General features: G+C 42.8%; 1 protein-coding gene across 1 annotated transcript in view; it reads right to left on the bottom strand.

Moving 5' to 3' along the window:
- Positions 1-2,159: 2,159 nt before the first annotated feature.
- Positions 2,160-15,510, bottom strand: part of LOC133422189 (zinc finger protein 239-like) — a 38,207-nt gene continuing 24,856 nt past the window's right edge. Inside the window, exon 3 of the mRNA XM_061712134.1 lies at positions 2,160-2,840. Coding sequence (XP_061568118.1) covers positions 2,676-2,840 — 165 coding nt within the window. The 3' untranslated portion in view covers positions 2,160-2,675. The remainder of the gene's footprint in view (positions 2,841-15,510) is intronic.

Here is a 15,510-nt window from a genome sequence, read left to right as displayed (position 1 = left end):
AGGTTACCAGGTTAGGCTGCAGAATGCAGCAGGAACGTAGGCTGCCATGGCTGCCATAATTAGAGCCGAGCTGGCAACCCAGATGCCGAAACAATACTGACTTGGTGATTGGGAGATAGGTGGAGGGTGGAGCTTCAGAAACAATACTGACTTGGTGATTGGGAGATAGGTGGAGGGTGGAGCTTCAGAAACAATACTGACTTGGTGATTGGGAGATAGGTGGAGGGTGGAGCTTCAGAAACAATACTGACTTGGTGATTGGGAGATAGGTGGAGGGTGGAGCTTCAGAAACAATACTGACTTGGTGATTGGGAGATAGGTGGAGGGTGGAGCTTCAGAAACAATACTGACTTGGTGATTGGGAGATAGGTGGAGGGTGGAGCTTCAGAAACAATACTGAATTGGTGATTGGGAGATAGGTGGAGGGTGGAGCTTCAGGCCAAAACAAAAAATGACAACATAAACATCAGTTGAGGGCTGCAACTCCTCTTTTTAAACTGGAATATCCTGGCTTGAGTGCTGTTGTCAGTGACATAAGTATTTAAAATGAACATGATTTTTAAATGTCTGTTGACATATCGGGGTCATTTTATGATTCGTTTTATTATTGCTCTTACATACAGCTCCTTTAAAGCAGTGAAACTCTGTGTCATCAACAGAGCTGTGCAGACCTTAGTGACAAGCTAATGAGGACCTTTAATTAGAATCAGGTGTGTTGGTGCAGGGAAACATCTAAAACATGCAGGATAGGGGTGCCTCGAGGACCAGGGTTGGGAAACACTGATCTAAAACATGCAGGACACCGGCCCTCGAGGACTGGAGTCCGACACCTCTGGCTACTGTCTTTCTATAGCTGGTGATTTCATCAATCAGGAGAGTCTCTCAGCAGCTGGTGATGCAGACGCTGCAGTTGGACTGTCAGCGTGGTCAGGCCCGCTGTCAGCTGGTTCTGTTGATTCAGCCATGTCCTCCTGAACCGTCTCCTGAGCTGTTGTGTTCTCTCCAGTCGGCTGTAGTCGTCTGGATCCTGTAGGAACGTGCAGGGGTGTTTCTAGACTTCCCCCGGGCAAGAGAGACCATGGGGCCCCCCAGAATCATGATGAATGAAGTCCAGGAACACAGAACACAATCTTTTATTAAACAATTAAGATAAATAATAAATAACATAACTTTCTTCATGCAAACTTTACATACCTACTAACATACAAGTATTATGTGGCTATGAATGTGTTTAGAAGAAAATGGCTGAATTCACTTTACACAGACTTTAATGTTTAATGATTTTTTGTACCCTCTGTCTGTTGTCTGTTGTGCTATGGACCTTGTGTCCTTAATAAAGTTTATTATTATTATTATAATGTGCAGTAAACTTGCTTGATGGATGACTGGGAGTTTGGGATATAGTGGCAGGCTGGTTTGCAGCACTACTTTTTTATAATGTAACACACGTAGCTTACACATTCCCTCTTACTCTTATTCTTTTCCTCCTCTTCTTGTTTTTTTTTTTCATGTATTGTTCGTTCGGTTCATTTTTTTCAAATTGTGAATCACTATTGCCGCACATCGATGCTGGCTATTAAGGGGGCCCCAATAGGGAGATTCTGCAGTGTATATGGGGGTTTCAAGTTGTGTCGCTGATATGGAGCGATATCAGCCGTCTGTCGGGCCCCCTACTATCCACTAGCCAGTGACAACTTGGAAAGGGCCCTGTGCAGGGCATTTCTGATGCATTGTAGTTGCAGCGTCTAAAGTAGTTCTGTTATTTTGTCGTCAGCCGTCCCTCGGGGCCCCCTTCAGCTCGGGGCCCTAGGCAATGCCCTGGGTTGCCTGCCCCGTGGCGGCGCCTCTGATCAGCTGTGTGCCAGCCAACGCAAGGTATATGTATATTAACTTGTGGTTTCTGAAAACTCCTGAGACAGTTTCAACAGAAAACTACCTGTTATTCACTTATTCACGATCGTCCATCACGCCAAATGTAAGAATAAAAGTACTTGAACTTTTTATTAAATAATTTTTAGTTTGTTGCTAACTGATAAAAAGTAGCACGTTAACTACCAGCATTGATATTAAGCTGGCATGTACATGTACAGTACAATTACACATATCCAAAGATGTTAATATGAAAGATTTAACTTTCAATCAACTCTTGTTTAGGGTATTACATGCTTTTTTTCAATAACTTGTTGCACATTTATTTTTCATGTAATTTATGGATTATTGATTTCAGTAGTTTGCCATAGAAGTGTGTGCGTTTGTGTATTTTTTTGAAAGCGTTGCTAAGAAACAAGGCTAACAAGGATAGGCTTCCACAGGGACGATGTAGGATGTCGTTGGTATTGTCCATTTAAAAGTTAAAATCCACCATGAGTATTGTATTAGTAGAGGGTGTAGACAGATGTGATAGGAGTGCAGCAAAGTCATTTAGCTGGAGGGGAATGCTCCATCTTTATGTGAAAATGGTAGTTTTCAACAGCTTCATGCTCTTCTTTTAGTCCAAAACATTGCATCAATGTGATGGCTCTCACACGCGTATTGTGTTTAGTGTATGGGTCTAATGGTGTAGCTGAACCATTCTGTTATTCTGTCTTTTCCCCTCTTTGTTTCTTAAGGCTACCGCTGACCCTGATGTGGATCTGCCAGAGCTGCATTTCTACTTTTACGACCCGCATCAGACGTCACGTACCGATATTGACTCGGTGGCGGTGCCACTGGGTTTTGGCTTTGCTTTTCAGAGTGTTGAAGACTCCCAGCCGTCCACCTCTGCTCCACAGGCCGGACTGGTGGAGGTGAGTGCTCCATTTGTAGGTGCAGGTGCTGGTTTTCAGCAGCTTCACATTCTCCTGTTGGGCAGAAACAAAACATTCCCGGTTTGATTTAATTCACACATTGTAGAGGACAGAGCACAGAACGCGTGCGTGCGTGTGTGTGTGAGAATGTGTGTGTGTGTGCGTGCGTTTGCGTGCGTGTGTGTGTGCGTGCGTGCGTGCGTTTGCGTGTGTGTGTGAGAATGTGTGTGTGTGTGTGTGTGTGTGTGTGAATGTGTGCGTGTGTGTGCGTGCGTGTGCGTGCGTGCGTGCGTGCGTGCGTGCGTGTGTTCGTGCCTGAAAAAAACCTGAAAAAACTTGAAAAAAACCTGAAAAAACCTGAAAAAACTTAAAAACCTGAAAAAAACCTGAAAAAAACTGAAAAAAAACCTGAAAAAACTTGAAAAAACCTGAAAAAAACTGAAAAAAACCTGAAAAAACTTGAAAAAACCTGAAAAAAACCTGAAAAACCTGAAAAAACTTGAAAAAACCTGAAAAAAACCTGAAAAAACTTGAAAAAACCTGAAAAAAAAACTAAAAGAACACTAAATGAAGGAAGTGAATCAGACCTTTGATCTGTGCCTTTGTTGGTGTTTGTTGTAGAGACTGGATGAGGAGAGCAGCTCAACTCCAGACTCAGAGGAGCCTCCAGACAGCAGAGTCTATGAGAGTGATGACGACCCCCAGCCGTCCACCTCTGGTACACACACCACACCTGTGGAGGTGACGTCTCTATCTGGATGTTTAAATGTTACCTTTCACCTGCTTTATGCTCTCCTGTTAAGCAGAAACAATACATCCCAGTTTGATTTACCTCTGGTAGAGAACCAGTCTGAACTAAATCAGATCTTGTAATTTGTGTCTGTTCCAGAGACTCTGGGATGAGGAGAGCAGCTCGACGGACTCACAAGAGCTTTCAGAAAGCAGAGTGTACGAGAGTGATGACGACCCTCAGCCGTCCACGTCTGGGACACAGACCGGACCTGTGCTGGTGGGTTCTCTATCTGGATGTGGAAATGTTAGCTAGCACCTGCTCCACGCCCTTCTGTTGGTCACAAACTGCATCTGTTTGATTGATCCCACACTAGTGTATCTTATCATAGTGCATCAGTGTGAACGGCGTGGATGAAGTTTTCTCTTTTTCCCTCTTTGTCCCTGAAGGTTCCTCATCACCCCGATCCGTCCTCGCTTCTAGTCTTTCACAACCTTCGTGAAATGCCATCTTCTGTGGTTGAGGAGATGAGGGCAGCAACATTGCAGTGGATTACTGACTCTCCGTACACGCGGGAGATGTGAGCTGTCCACCTGAACACAGCAACACACACTCATGCACACACACACGCTAAAGCCTGTAAGTCTTCCATTTGTTGTTCAGTCTTTTCTTCTTTATTTGGTGGAATGGAAAACTTTCCTTTCTTCTGCTCTTTCTAAAAAAAAAAAAAAAAAAAAAAAAAACTTCTACCATTGATAAGTTGGTTTAGGTATGTACATAGTTTCTATCTTACAGAGTTAAAAAATATTCTTTAATAACTTGTTAGATTGTAGATGTGCTTTGCTTTTTTCCAGCTCTATTTTCCTTTTTTGAGCAAAAAAAATTAATATATACCTCCTACTATATAAAATCCATATATACTTAAATATACATACATACATACATACATACATACATACATACATACATACATACATACATACATACATACATACATACATACATACATACATACATACATACATACATACATACATACATACATACATACATACATACATACATACATACATACATACATACATACATACATACATACATACATACATACATACATACATGCATACATGCATACATGCATACATGCATACATGCATACATGCATACATACATACATACATACATACATACATACATACATACATACATACATACATACATACATACATACATACATACATGCATACATACATACATACATACATACATACATACATACATACATACGACATCGAACACCACGTTTGATGTCTTTACTTTTTTAAACTACTTTTTCTTTCTCTTTCAAAAAAAAAAACAAAAAAAAAAACTTTGTCTTTAGTAATGTTAAGATTGTTTAAAAGTTACGGAATGATTGTCGATGTATTTGATTAGGACTGTAGATTACTTAAAAGTAAAAAAATACAGAGCTTTAGGAGGGTCTGCTGACAATATTCTATCCAGCTGTTATTTACTGCAGTTCATGTATGAGTTTTACTACTGAAATAAACCTTCTTTTTGATACTTTAATCAGTTTGACTAATTAAATTATTGTTTTCTATAATTGATCAATTATATACATTATTTCAACTGATGTATCTTGTAGTGAATGTGAGCAGTAGTAAACATAGCTGGATGGATCATTGTCAGAGGGCGGGTTAGGGAGGGCTGACCCTCCTAAAGACATTTTATTCCTTAAAACTGGGACAAATGTTGATGTTTTTCCTTTTTTAAAATACTTTTTCTTTCTCTTTCAAAAAAACAACAAAAAAACAAAACAAAAAAAACTTTGTCTTTAGTAATGTGAGCAGCATCTATCTATCTATCTATCTATCTATCTATCTATCTATCTATCTATCTATCTATCTATCTATCTATCTATCTATCTATCTATCTATCTATCTATCTGATGTGTATAAGACTGGACAGAGCAGACTTCTCAGCTTGACAAAGTTCATGTAGTTCAGTGTTTGCAGCAGACGTTGTATATCTGCATCCACATCCCATCAGCTGACTGTGGAGCGCAGCCTGCCGTTCTGGACAGGAAAGCCACTACATTCTACAAACTTCATACCACAGAGCAGCACTAACCTTTAATTTGACCCTCTGAAGCCATTTGGATTTTTCAACATGAATGGAAAACTGGACAAAACTGTGTCCTTTTCAATGGTCTGGAGAACTGCTACAAAGTATTTTGATGAAACTACAAATTTCATCACTCCCTGAGCCGGCATGACAAACACTGCACGGGACATGAGGAGGCTTTGGAAGCTTCAGCTAGCACAAGTAAGGAAACAGAAAATGCAAAAGTAGAAAGAAAATGTTCCAGCCTCATCTTGGCCACAACTCAGCAAAGGCCAATAGCTTCTCTATCGGGACAAGATAAAGATGTTGGAGCAAAGGTAGGAGATACCAAAACAGCAGCATTTGTTTACTAGAGTTGTACAACAAAATAAAATAGGATGTTAAGAAACAGCTATAAAAATACAGAGTGACCAGCATTAGCAACTGATGCCTGGATGTCACAGGCAACAGATTTATGTGTGACGATGATGTTTCCTCCACATTTCTCCAGACTGGGGCGTTAAAGAGTCCCTTTTTACAGACCAAGTGAATCCCACAGAGGAAAGCACATAGGAGAGTAACTGAAAGAAGCGTGTGTTGATGAGGAACCAAAGAAAGATTCAGCCCTGCTGACTGACATTGTGAGAAATGTGAGCGCAGCTGGTGGGCGAGCAGAAATGAGCCCCGACCTCCTGCTTTGCTGTCAAATTACAAGAAATATCCCAGAAAATGTAGATGAGGTGTGAGAACTCTAGATGAAGCAATGAAGCAGAAAAAGGATTCTGGGATTCCGTTTGCTGATGTTTGAAGCATCTGTGCTTTGTGTTTCTGAATAAATCTCCCAAAACGATGGTAAGACTTAACCTCTCTTTCGCTGCCCACTTCTATCCACCACAACAACAATTCAAACAACTCTTTGAGGCATCTCTTGAGAACACTTATTAGTTGAAGTGTTTAACTGTGACTTTAAGAAATGCTGTGCACACCTGCATGACCTTCTCCACACTGCATCACGATCCTGACAGGATCTTCACAAGCATCTTAGCTGAAGCCGCCGCTCGGCTCAACAAGGTAACAGCCCGACAAAGAGGCCCCTTTAACCCAACACTACTTTGTTGCAGTGTGTTCTTACTCATTGCCGTCTGTAGGGAAATCAAACACTGTGACATAATGCACTGGCTGTACTTACCACCACCTCATCAGATTTATTGTCTATTCATAATTTATTTGAGAATTTATCCACAATGTGCATTGTGTTCTAAATCTTTGTTTGTGAACTTTAATTGTAGAAATTTAGTTGGGAGACGTCCAGGGCAGACATATCCAGCTCAAGTGGAAGCTGCTCATTGGGATCCAGCCATCCACATTGTCACCACGCAGACCCAGGATTTACCACTAAAAGGTGTGTTTATATCAACCACAGTAAAGATTTAATATGTGATGACACTGAAGCAAAAGAAAACCTCTGACGCAAACAAAATCAGATACAGAGAATATTCCAGTGATGTTGTTAGTCGTGGCTGCAGCTCTGACTGTAGTTCAGACATGACTGTCCAGGAACAGACGGCATGTCTCATGCGCTCTAGTAAGGGCTGGCTGCTGTTTTCAGTTTCTACCACTAGATGTCGCCACACCCTCCATAGTAGAACTAAAACGTTGGTAAATTTTGATTTTGATTTGATTTGATTTATTTTGTACATGTAAAAAACTATTCAAGAGAAGATAAGAAAACAAAACAACAAAACAAAGAATTTCATACTTTAACACTTGATATTTTAATTTACATGTGCAAAAAGAATTAGAAGTGTAAACTTATTTAATCCTACCCACTAATCGTTTAACCCGTATTTATAAATACTCACACTCTGTACTCCCACTGCTAAATAACAGTATTATTATTATTATTATTATTATATACTGTAATTAAACTCACAGATACCTATACATACATACACATAGTTGAATATTTCTATATATTTGTACACACATGCCCATATAAATATTTATATAAATATACTTATTTACACTATACTGTCTCTATTAACTACATCTGCTCTATATCTATGTATATATCTGTCATATGAGTGTGTTATCCAGGGACTATTTTATGTACACGCGCATTGATCCGAATGCACCGGTAAAGACAACGGCGCTTTGGCGCGGAAACTAGTCCCGGCTGAAGTAGTTAACGAGCTGTAATTGTGTGACGGAGCGTGGAAATAAAGACCAACAAAAGGATTAATATTGTCCGGGTATTCTTCAGGGAAATAACCTCCACATGGTGTCAGAAGTAAAGCGACTCGGACGCGGATAATGGCAAAGTTTAACCCTCCCGAGAAACTGGACTTTACTCGACCGGAGCTGTGGCCGGAGTGGCGGCAGCGCTTCCAGAGGTACCGAATGGCGACGAAGCTAAACCTGGAAGACGGGGACGTGCAGGTTAGCACTCTGCTCTATGCGCTCGGCAAAGAGGCTGAGCAGGTTTTCAACACTTTTGTGTTCGGGGAGGATGAAGATGCTGATGAATATGAGACTGTGTTGGAGAAATTGAACACATACTTCATTCCTAAAGTGAACGTTATCCACGAAAGGGCTCGTTTTTATCTCAGAGCTCAGAAGCACGGTGAATCGGCAGAGGAATATATTCGCACCCTCTATGAGCTGGCTGAGACCTGTCAGTTTGGTCCGGCGAAAATTGAGAATATTCGGGACAGACTGGTCATCGGGATTGTGGATAAGGAGTTATCTGAAAAACTACAGCTGACAGCGGACTTAACACTGGAAAGAGCAGTGGAGATTGTGAGACAGTCGGAACAGATAAAAGGACAAATAAGCCAGCAGGCCAGAGCTAACTCGACTGACGCCAGCTACCTCAGTGAAGTGGCGCGAACACATGCACGCGCAGCTCCCACCCCGCAGTACAGGGGAAGGGGAAAAAGGCACGGTGGTTTCCACACCGCGAGCCCAGGACACCGCGGCGACAGGTTCAAGTGCTTCAGGTGCGGTAAGGATCACCCCAAACACGCAGCCTGCGCAGCTAGAAATGCTCAGTGCAGAAACTGCCATAAGACTGGACATTTTGCGGTGGTTTGTCGCTCCGCCAGAGTGAACGAGGTAACCACAGTGGGACTGGAGGCTGACCACAGCGGCAGACATTTTTTAGGTGAGATCAAAGCAAAGTACACCTACGTTACAGACACTAATTCACCATGGACTGTTAAACTACTCATCAGAGACACTCCTGTGACCTTCAAAATTGATACAGGCGCAGATACCAGCGTGATTTCAGATGAAACATTCCACAAGCTCAAACACCTGCCCTCGTTAGAAAGCGATGACATGGACTTTGACAGCCCAGGGGGGAAACTTGATGGTCTAGGACAGTTCACAGCTTTAACAACGTATAAAGGCCGACGATACAAGTTCGTCATACATGTGGTCAAAACGAACAGCTGCAGCAACCTCCTAGGCCGAGCTGTCGCAGTTGCTATGGGACTGGTGAAAAGAGTGGATGAGGTTCAAGGCACGTTTGATACAGAGGTGGGCCTCTTGAAGATAAAGCCCGTCAAAATATGCCTTCGAGACGACGCTGTTCCGTACAGCGTGAACATCGCGAGGAGAGTATCTGCACCCATGCTCCCTAAAGTTAAAGCTGAACTGGAGAGGATGGTAAAGTGTGGTGTCATTGAGGAAGTGACAGAACCAACGGAGTGGTGCGCCCCGATGGTCCCGGTACCCAAACGAACAGCTGATGTGAGGATCTGTGTTGATTTAAAAAGACTTAATACGGCAGTTAAAAGGGAGAGGTATGTCTTACCCACCATAGACGACATACTGCCACGACTGGCAGAGTCCCGAGTGTTCTCCCTGCTTGACGCGGCTAGTGGCTTCTGGCAAATCCCGCTGGAGAAGGAAACAGCCAAGCTGACCACGTTCATCACTCCCATGGGGAGATATTTCTTCAAGCGGCTCCCGTTTGGGATCTCCAGTGCACCGGAGATTTTTCAGAGGGAGATGTCGGTGCTGTTCAGAGGCCAGGAAGGGGTCGAGGTGTACATGGATGATATTCTCGTCCACGGCAGGGATGAGAAAGAGCACGAAAAGAGACTCCAGAACGTCCTGCAGATCCTGGAGAGAGCAGGTTTGAAGCTTAACGACAGAAAGTGTCGCCTGCGCCAAAAGCAGCTGAACTACCTGGGGCACCTCATCGATGAAGAGGGCATCCGCCCTGACCCCTCAAAAGTAAGTGCCATCACAGAGCTACAGCCACCAGATGACATACCAGGCCTCCGGAGGTTCCTGGGTATGGTTCATTATTTGGGTAGATACCTGCCCAACCTGTCAGAGGTGATAAAACCCCTGAACAACCTGCTGAAAACTGACGCAGCATGGACCTGGGATGCAGCACAAGTCGACGCCTTCAACAAGGTAAAACAACTCATCTCCACAGCACCCACACTGGCATTCTATGATATAAATAAACCTACAATAGTGAGTGCAGATGCAAGTAGCTTCGGGCTGGGTGGCGTACTGCTACAGCGCCATGCTGAGGGACTGAAACCAGTAGCTTTCTGCTCCAGAACATTAACAGATGCAGAACAGCGCTACGCGCAGATAGAAAAAGAGTGCTTGGCGGTCGTTTGGGCCTGCGAGAGGTTCTCCACCTACCTGTATGGACTAGACAGCTTCACAGTTCACACAGACCACAAACCGCTAACACCACTGATCAACAACAAAGACCTCGACATGGTTCCCCTGAGGTGCCAACGTCTGCTCATGCGTCTGATGAGGTACAACCCCACTGCAGAGTACGTGCCGGGGAAAACACTAACTGTAGCTGACACACTGTCCAGACAGCCACTACCTGTAATAAAAAGTGAAATATCAGAACTGACCTGTGATGTTTCAGTGTTCGAGGATGCAGCCCACACAGCATGGCCAGTGTCGCCCTCCAAGCTGGAGCGGATCAAGCAAGAGACAAGTACCGACAGTGACCTGCAGGTGGTGAGTAAACTGGTGACACGTGGGTGGCCAAAGCACGTGGGTAACGTCCCAGTACAAGCCAAAGCATACCACCAATGGGGTAACAGCCTGTCGACCTCAAAGGGACTTTTGTTGTATGGAGACAGAATTGTTATTCCACACAGCATGAGAGGTGACATACTCCACCGTTTGCATGATGGACATCAGGGCATTACTAAGTGTCACGAGAGGGCACGAATGAGTGTGTGGTGGCCCGGACTAGAGAAGCAGATCCAAGAACTGGTGAAAAAGTGCCCTGAATGCATGCAGATCAGACCGACACAGAGGAAGGAGCCTCTGATGACAACACTACTGCCTCAAAGGCCATGGCAGAAAGTCGGAGCCGACATCTGTGAGTATGATAAGAGAAACTATCTGATTGTCATTGACTATTTCTCTCGTTATTTGGAGATTGCACACCTACCTGACATGACTAGTAGGACCACCTGTGCGCGACTGAAGAACATCTTCGCCAGGTGGGGGTGTCCAGATGAGCTACACACAGACAACGGACGACAGTTTTCAAGTAAGGAGTTTCAAGGCTTTTCTGTGGCGTATGACTTTAAACATATCACCTCCAGCCCTTACTACCCTCAGTCCAACGGTGAGGCTGAGAGGGCGGTTCAAACGGCGAAAAAGATCCTTCGACAGGCCGACCCGTTCCTGGCTCTTATGTGCTACAGAGCCACACCGCTACAAGCCACGGGTGCCAGCCCTTCACAGCTCATGTTGGGCCGTCAGATTAAGACAACTGTGCCCACAGTCGACAAAGTCCTCACTCCAAAGTGGCCTGACTTCACAAAGGTGCGTAAAGCTGACGCCAAGGCGAAGGAGAACTACAGGCGGAATTACAACAGGCGCTACGGTGTCAGAGCACTCCCACCTCTCAGGGAAGGAGAGAGAGTAGTGATGAAACTCGACGGAGAGTCAGAATGGAGGACAACAGGGACAGTCCAACAACCACACACAACACCAAGGTCCTACCTGATCCAGACGGACCGCGGAACACTGCGGAGGAACAGGCGCCACCTGCGCCCAACCTTCCTTCCTGTTCAACAGCCAGAGGCAGAGAGCACACTGTCGAGTGAGCAACCATCATCACCCCTCTGCTCACCTCCAGGTTCACCTGTCAGAGGGATCGTTCCAGCAGAGCCTGGGGTTCAGGCTCAGGTGACTTCCAGGGGAAGAGTCATCCGTCCTCCAGACAGATTCAAAGACTTTGTGTGTTCTTAACACATAGCTTGCCAACAACGGAGCAGAATAATCTCCGGCAGCTATGGAGGTGAATGGGTAGTCTACCCCATAACCTCAGGGAAATAGGGATAGAATAGAAAAAAAAAAAAGAATGCAAATGTGCAATGTTAATGCTATTCATCCCATTGTGTTACGGCATTTTCCTGCCTTGTTCATGAGTGGCTGACGAATAATATGTTAAGTTGCAGGGTATTACCAGCCTCGATTGTATAATTATTTACAGTAGGGATACTGCAAGTTTTTGAGTTATTGTTTACATATGTTTGTGTCTACGACTCAAAAGAGGGGAGATGTCATATGAGTGTGTTATCCAGGGACTATTTTATGTACACGCGCATTGATCCGAATGCACCGGTAAAGACAACGGCGCTTTGGCGCGGAAACTAGTCCCGGCTGAAGTAGTTAACGAGCTGTAATTGTGTGACGGAGCGTGGAAATAAAGACCAACAAAAGGATTAATATTGTCCGGGTATTCTTCAGGGAAATAACCTCCACAATATCTACTTACACACACACACACACACACACACACACACACACACACACACACACACACACACACACACACACACACACACACACACACACACACACACACACACACACACACACACACACACACACACACACACACACACACACACACACACACACACACACACACACACACACACACAAGGGGTGTAACAATATATCGTGCCACGAAATTTCGCGATACAAAAACGTCACAATACGTGTCGTGGAGGTGACAAAGTGTATCGCGATATTGGGTTATTAATATTAATCTATTGTGTTGACTAGAAACGTGCATCCGACCGCGACCGCACCTCGACCCGGGAACCAAAATCTTACTCCGCTCAGAAGAAACTAGTCCCATTTTGTGGTCCCGTTTTGAGCTCTGAACTTTTACTAATGTAAGGCTGGTGTAGAGTTAAGCCTTACCTTATTAAATGAAACCTTTTTGGGGTGGTGAGTAGTAGGATAAACACGGGGAAACTTCTGCTGCGCTCCAGTGTACTTTAATGTCCGCTCAACAGCGTAGGATTTTAGAATATCAACACAGCACCTAGTGCTGTATCACTCCGCCCAATCTAAAACATATTAACAACTACAGATAAACTGACTAGTGTCATTATAGTCCCTGATTTACATCAGAATATAAAGAATAGATTTATAAAATAATGAACCCTGAATTACCAAAATAAACTTCTTAACAAAAATAAATCTCCTCTTACACTTATAAGGTGAGCATGAATCAATCTTTTTTATGATGTAAAATTGTATGTATTTATTTACTTTTATTTATTTATTTAATTGTAGTTGTTAAATTAGAAAGAAAAAAGTCAAATCATACATGAGAGAAACTATTCAGTTTGTGGCAAAATATTTGTACTTGTATGAAACTGAAGATCATAATGCAAACCTGACATTTACTTTTAGTTCAGTTTGTGGAAAATGATTGGCCTGGCTTTATCTTTAAAACTTAAACAGTTATAAAGCATTACAAACTGTAACAATAGGGCAAACGCACAGCATTGTTTTGTATTTTGTGTCTTTCAAATAAAAGACAATTTTTTCCAGTCATATGTTCCTCATGCAAGGTTGTTAAAAAAAATACTGCTATAATATCGTATCGTATCGTTATCGTGACCTCAGTATCGTATATCGTACCGTATCGTGAGATTAGTGTATCGTTACAACACACACACACACACACACACACACACACACACACACACACACACACACACACACACACACACACACACACACACACACACACACACACACACACACACACACACACACACACACACACACACACACACACACACACACACACACACACACACACACACACACACACACACACAATTAGCTGCCCATTTCTGAACATAAATATAAACAAAACTACCCATTCACCCAAAAGATCTGCAGGCCCCTAAAAGCCGCTAAACCCCTTCCTCTTTTTACCTTGTGAAAATCCTGTTTCTATATTTGTTTTTAAACTTCAATGTTAAATCTTTACTGCCTCATTTAAATTCCAATTTGGCAATTTACACCAGCAGAAATAAGTATCCGTCACAGTCCAAACAGTCATGAACTAAACGTTACAAGTGAAATAACAGAGAAACATTTGTCAAAAACAGATGTTACATATGAAAGGCTGAAGGACCCGCGGGCGGGGCCCCCACGACTACGGGAAGAGAAAACTGCAAGAACGCTGAAATCCTAAATTCCTTTAAATCAATGGTAAAAACTAATTTGTTTACAACTGCCTTTGTAAACTATACTTCATTTATCTTTAAACAATGTTCATTTTGGTCCTAAAGTCTTTCCTTTATTCTGACACTATTTTTTCAATATTTTTATTCTGTAAAGCACCTTGAACTGCTTTGATGCTAAAATGTGCTGTACCAATAAACTTGCCTTAAGTTGTGTTGTGCCACACAGTGGGTACTAGTTCAGTTATCAAAGAGTTAATGACTATCGGACGACAGTCCTTAATAATGAATAAAGTACATTATTTATCAAATTGAATTATCAAAATGACTTAATCAAAACAGGGCACCGCTTGATGTAATCAGGAAAAATGGTAAGTGTTGAGCAACAGGAGGGGGCGCTGTTTCAGTTATCAAGATTTATTAATAATTGTCCTTCAACAATTATTAATAATTAATAAAGTTGATTATTTATCAAATTGAATGATCAAAATTACTTAATCAAAACGGGGCACCACCTGATTTAATCAGGAAAATTATAACTTAACAGCAGAAATCAGTCTCAAAGTATGAATTATTCTACCAGAATAATAGTAAAGGCAGCTACGAGTTCGGCACTAACTCCGGCAAACCAGCATTTGTAATAAAATACGTGCAAAACAAACACAAACAACTTCTCTCATTTAAATCAATCAGAATTTATTTACATTAGGTGTCAAGCAGGTGAAAAAAACGACACCTTGGATAAATTCCGATGGCTCACTACATAGAAAAACACAAAACACTAACTATGAAGAAAAAGAACAATAAAACGTTAACTACATAAAGGAGAAAAACAATAAATCATGTGATGCAAATCTTCCGATCATCTGTGTGTGTGTGTGTGTGTGTGTGTGTGTGTGTGTGTGTGTCTCAAAACAGCGCTACGCCACGTGGAACAAAAGAGAAATAGCGGACACGGTGTTTAAACCCCGAATAACTGGTGAAGCTGTCGTAGTGTCCTTGGCAAGACACCTTACCCACCCTGCCCCGTGTGAATGTGTATGAATGTTTGGTGGTGGTCGGAGGGGCCGTTTGGCGCGATATGGCAGCCACGCTTCCGTCAGTCTGCCCCAGGGCAGCTGTGGCTACAAACGTAGCTACCACCGGGGAGAATGTGTATGAATGAATAATGATCTCTGTAAAAGCGCTCTGGGTGCCTAGAAGGGCGCTATATAAATCCAAGTCATTATCATTATTAGCGGCGCCACGCGGGTCTAACAAAGGACGGTACCATTAAGTTTACCGTTAGCATAACAACTTAAAACATACTGTATGCCAATAACGCTTTTTTCTTAATTTGGTCCCTTTTCAGAATGTGACGTGGTAGTCACTGAAATCTAATGCTTTAGTG

Source organism: Cololabis saira, chromosome 21, assembly GCF_033807715.1.
Source record: "Cololabis saira isolate AMF1-May2022 chromosome 21, fColSai1.1, whole genome shotgun sequence".
Classification (NCBI taxonomy): domain Eukaryota; kingdom Metazoa; phylum Chordata; class Actinopteri; order Beloniformes; family Belonidae; genus Cololabis; species Cololabis saira.
Note: the sequence above shows the minus strand (reverse complement) of the source record. Positions and strands in the feature narration are given on the sequence as shown.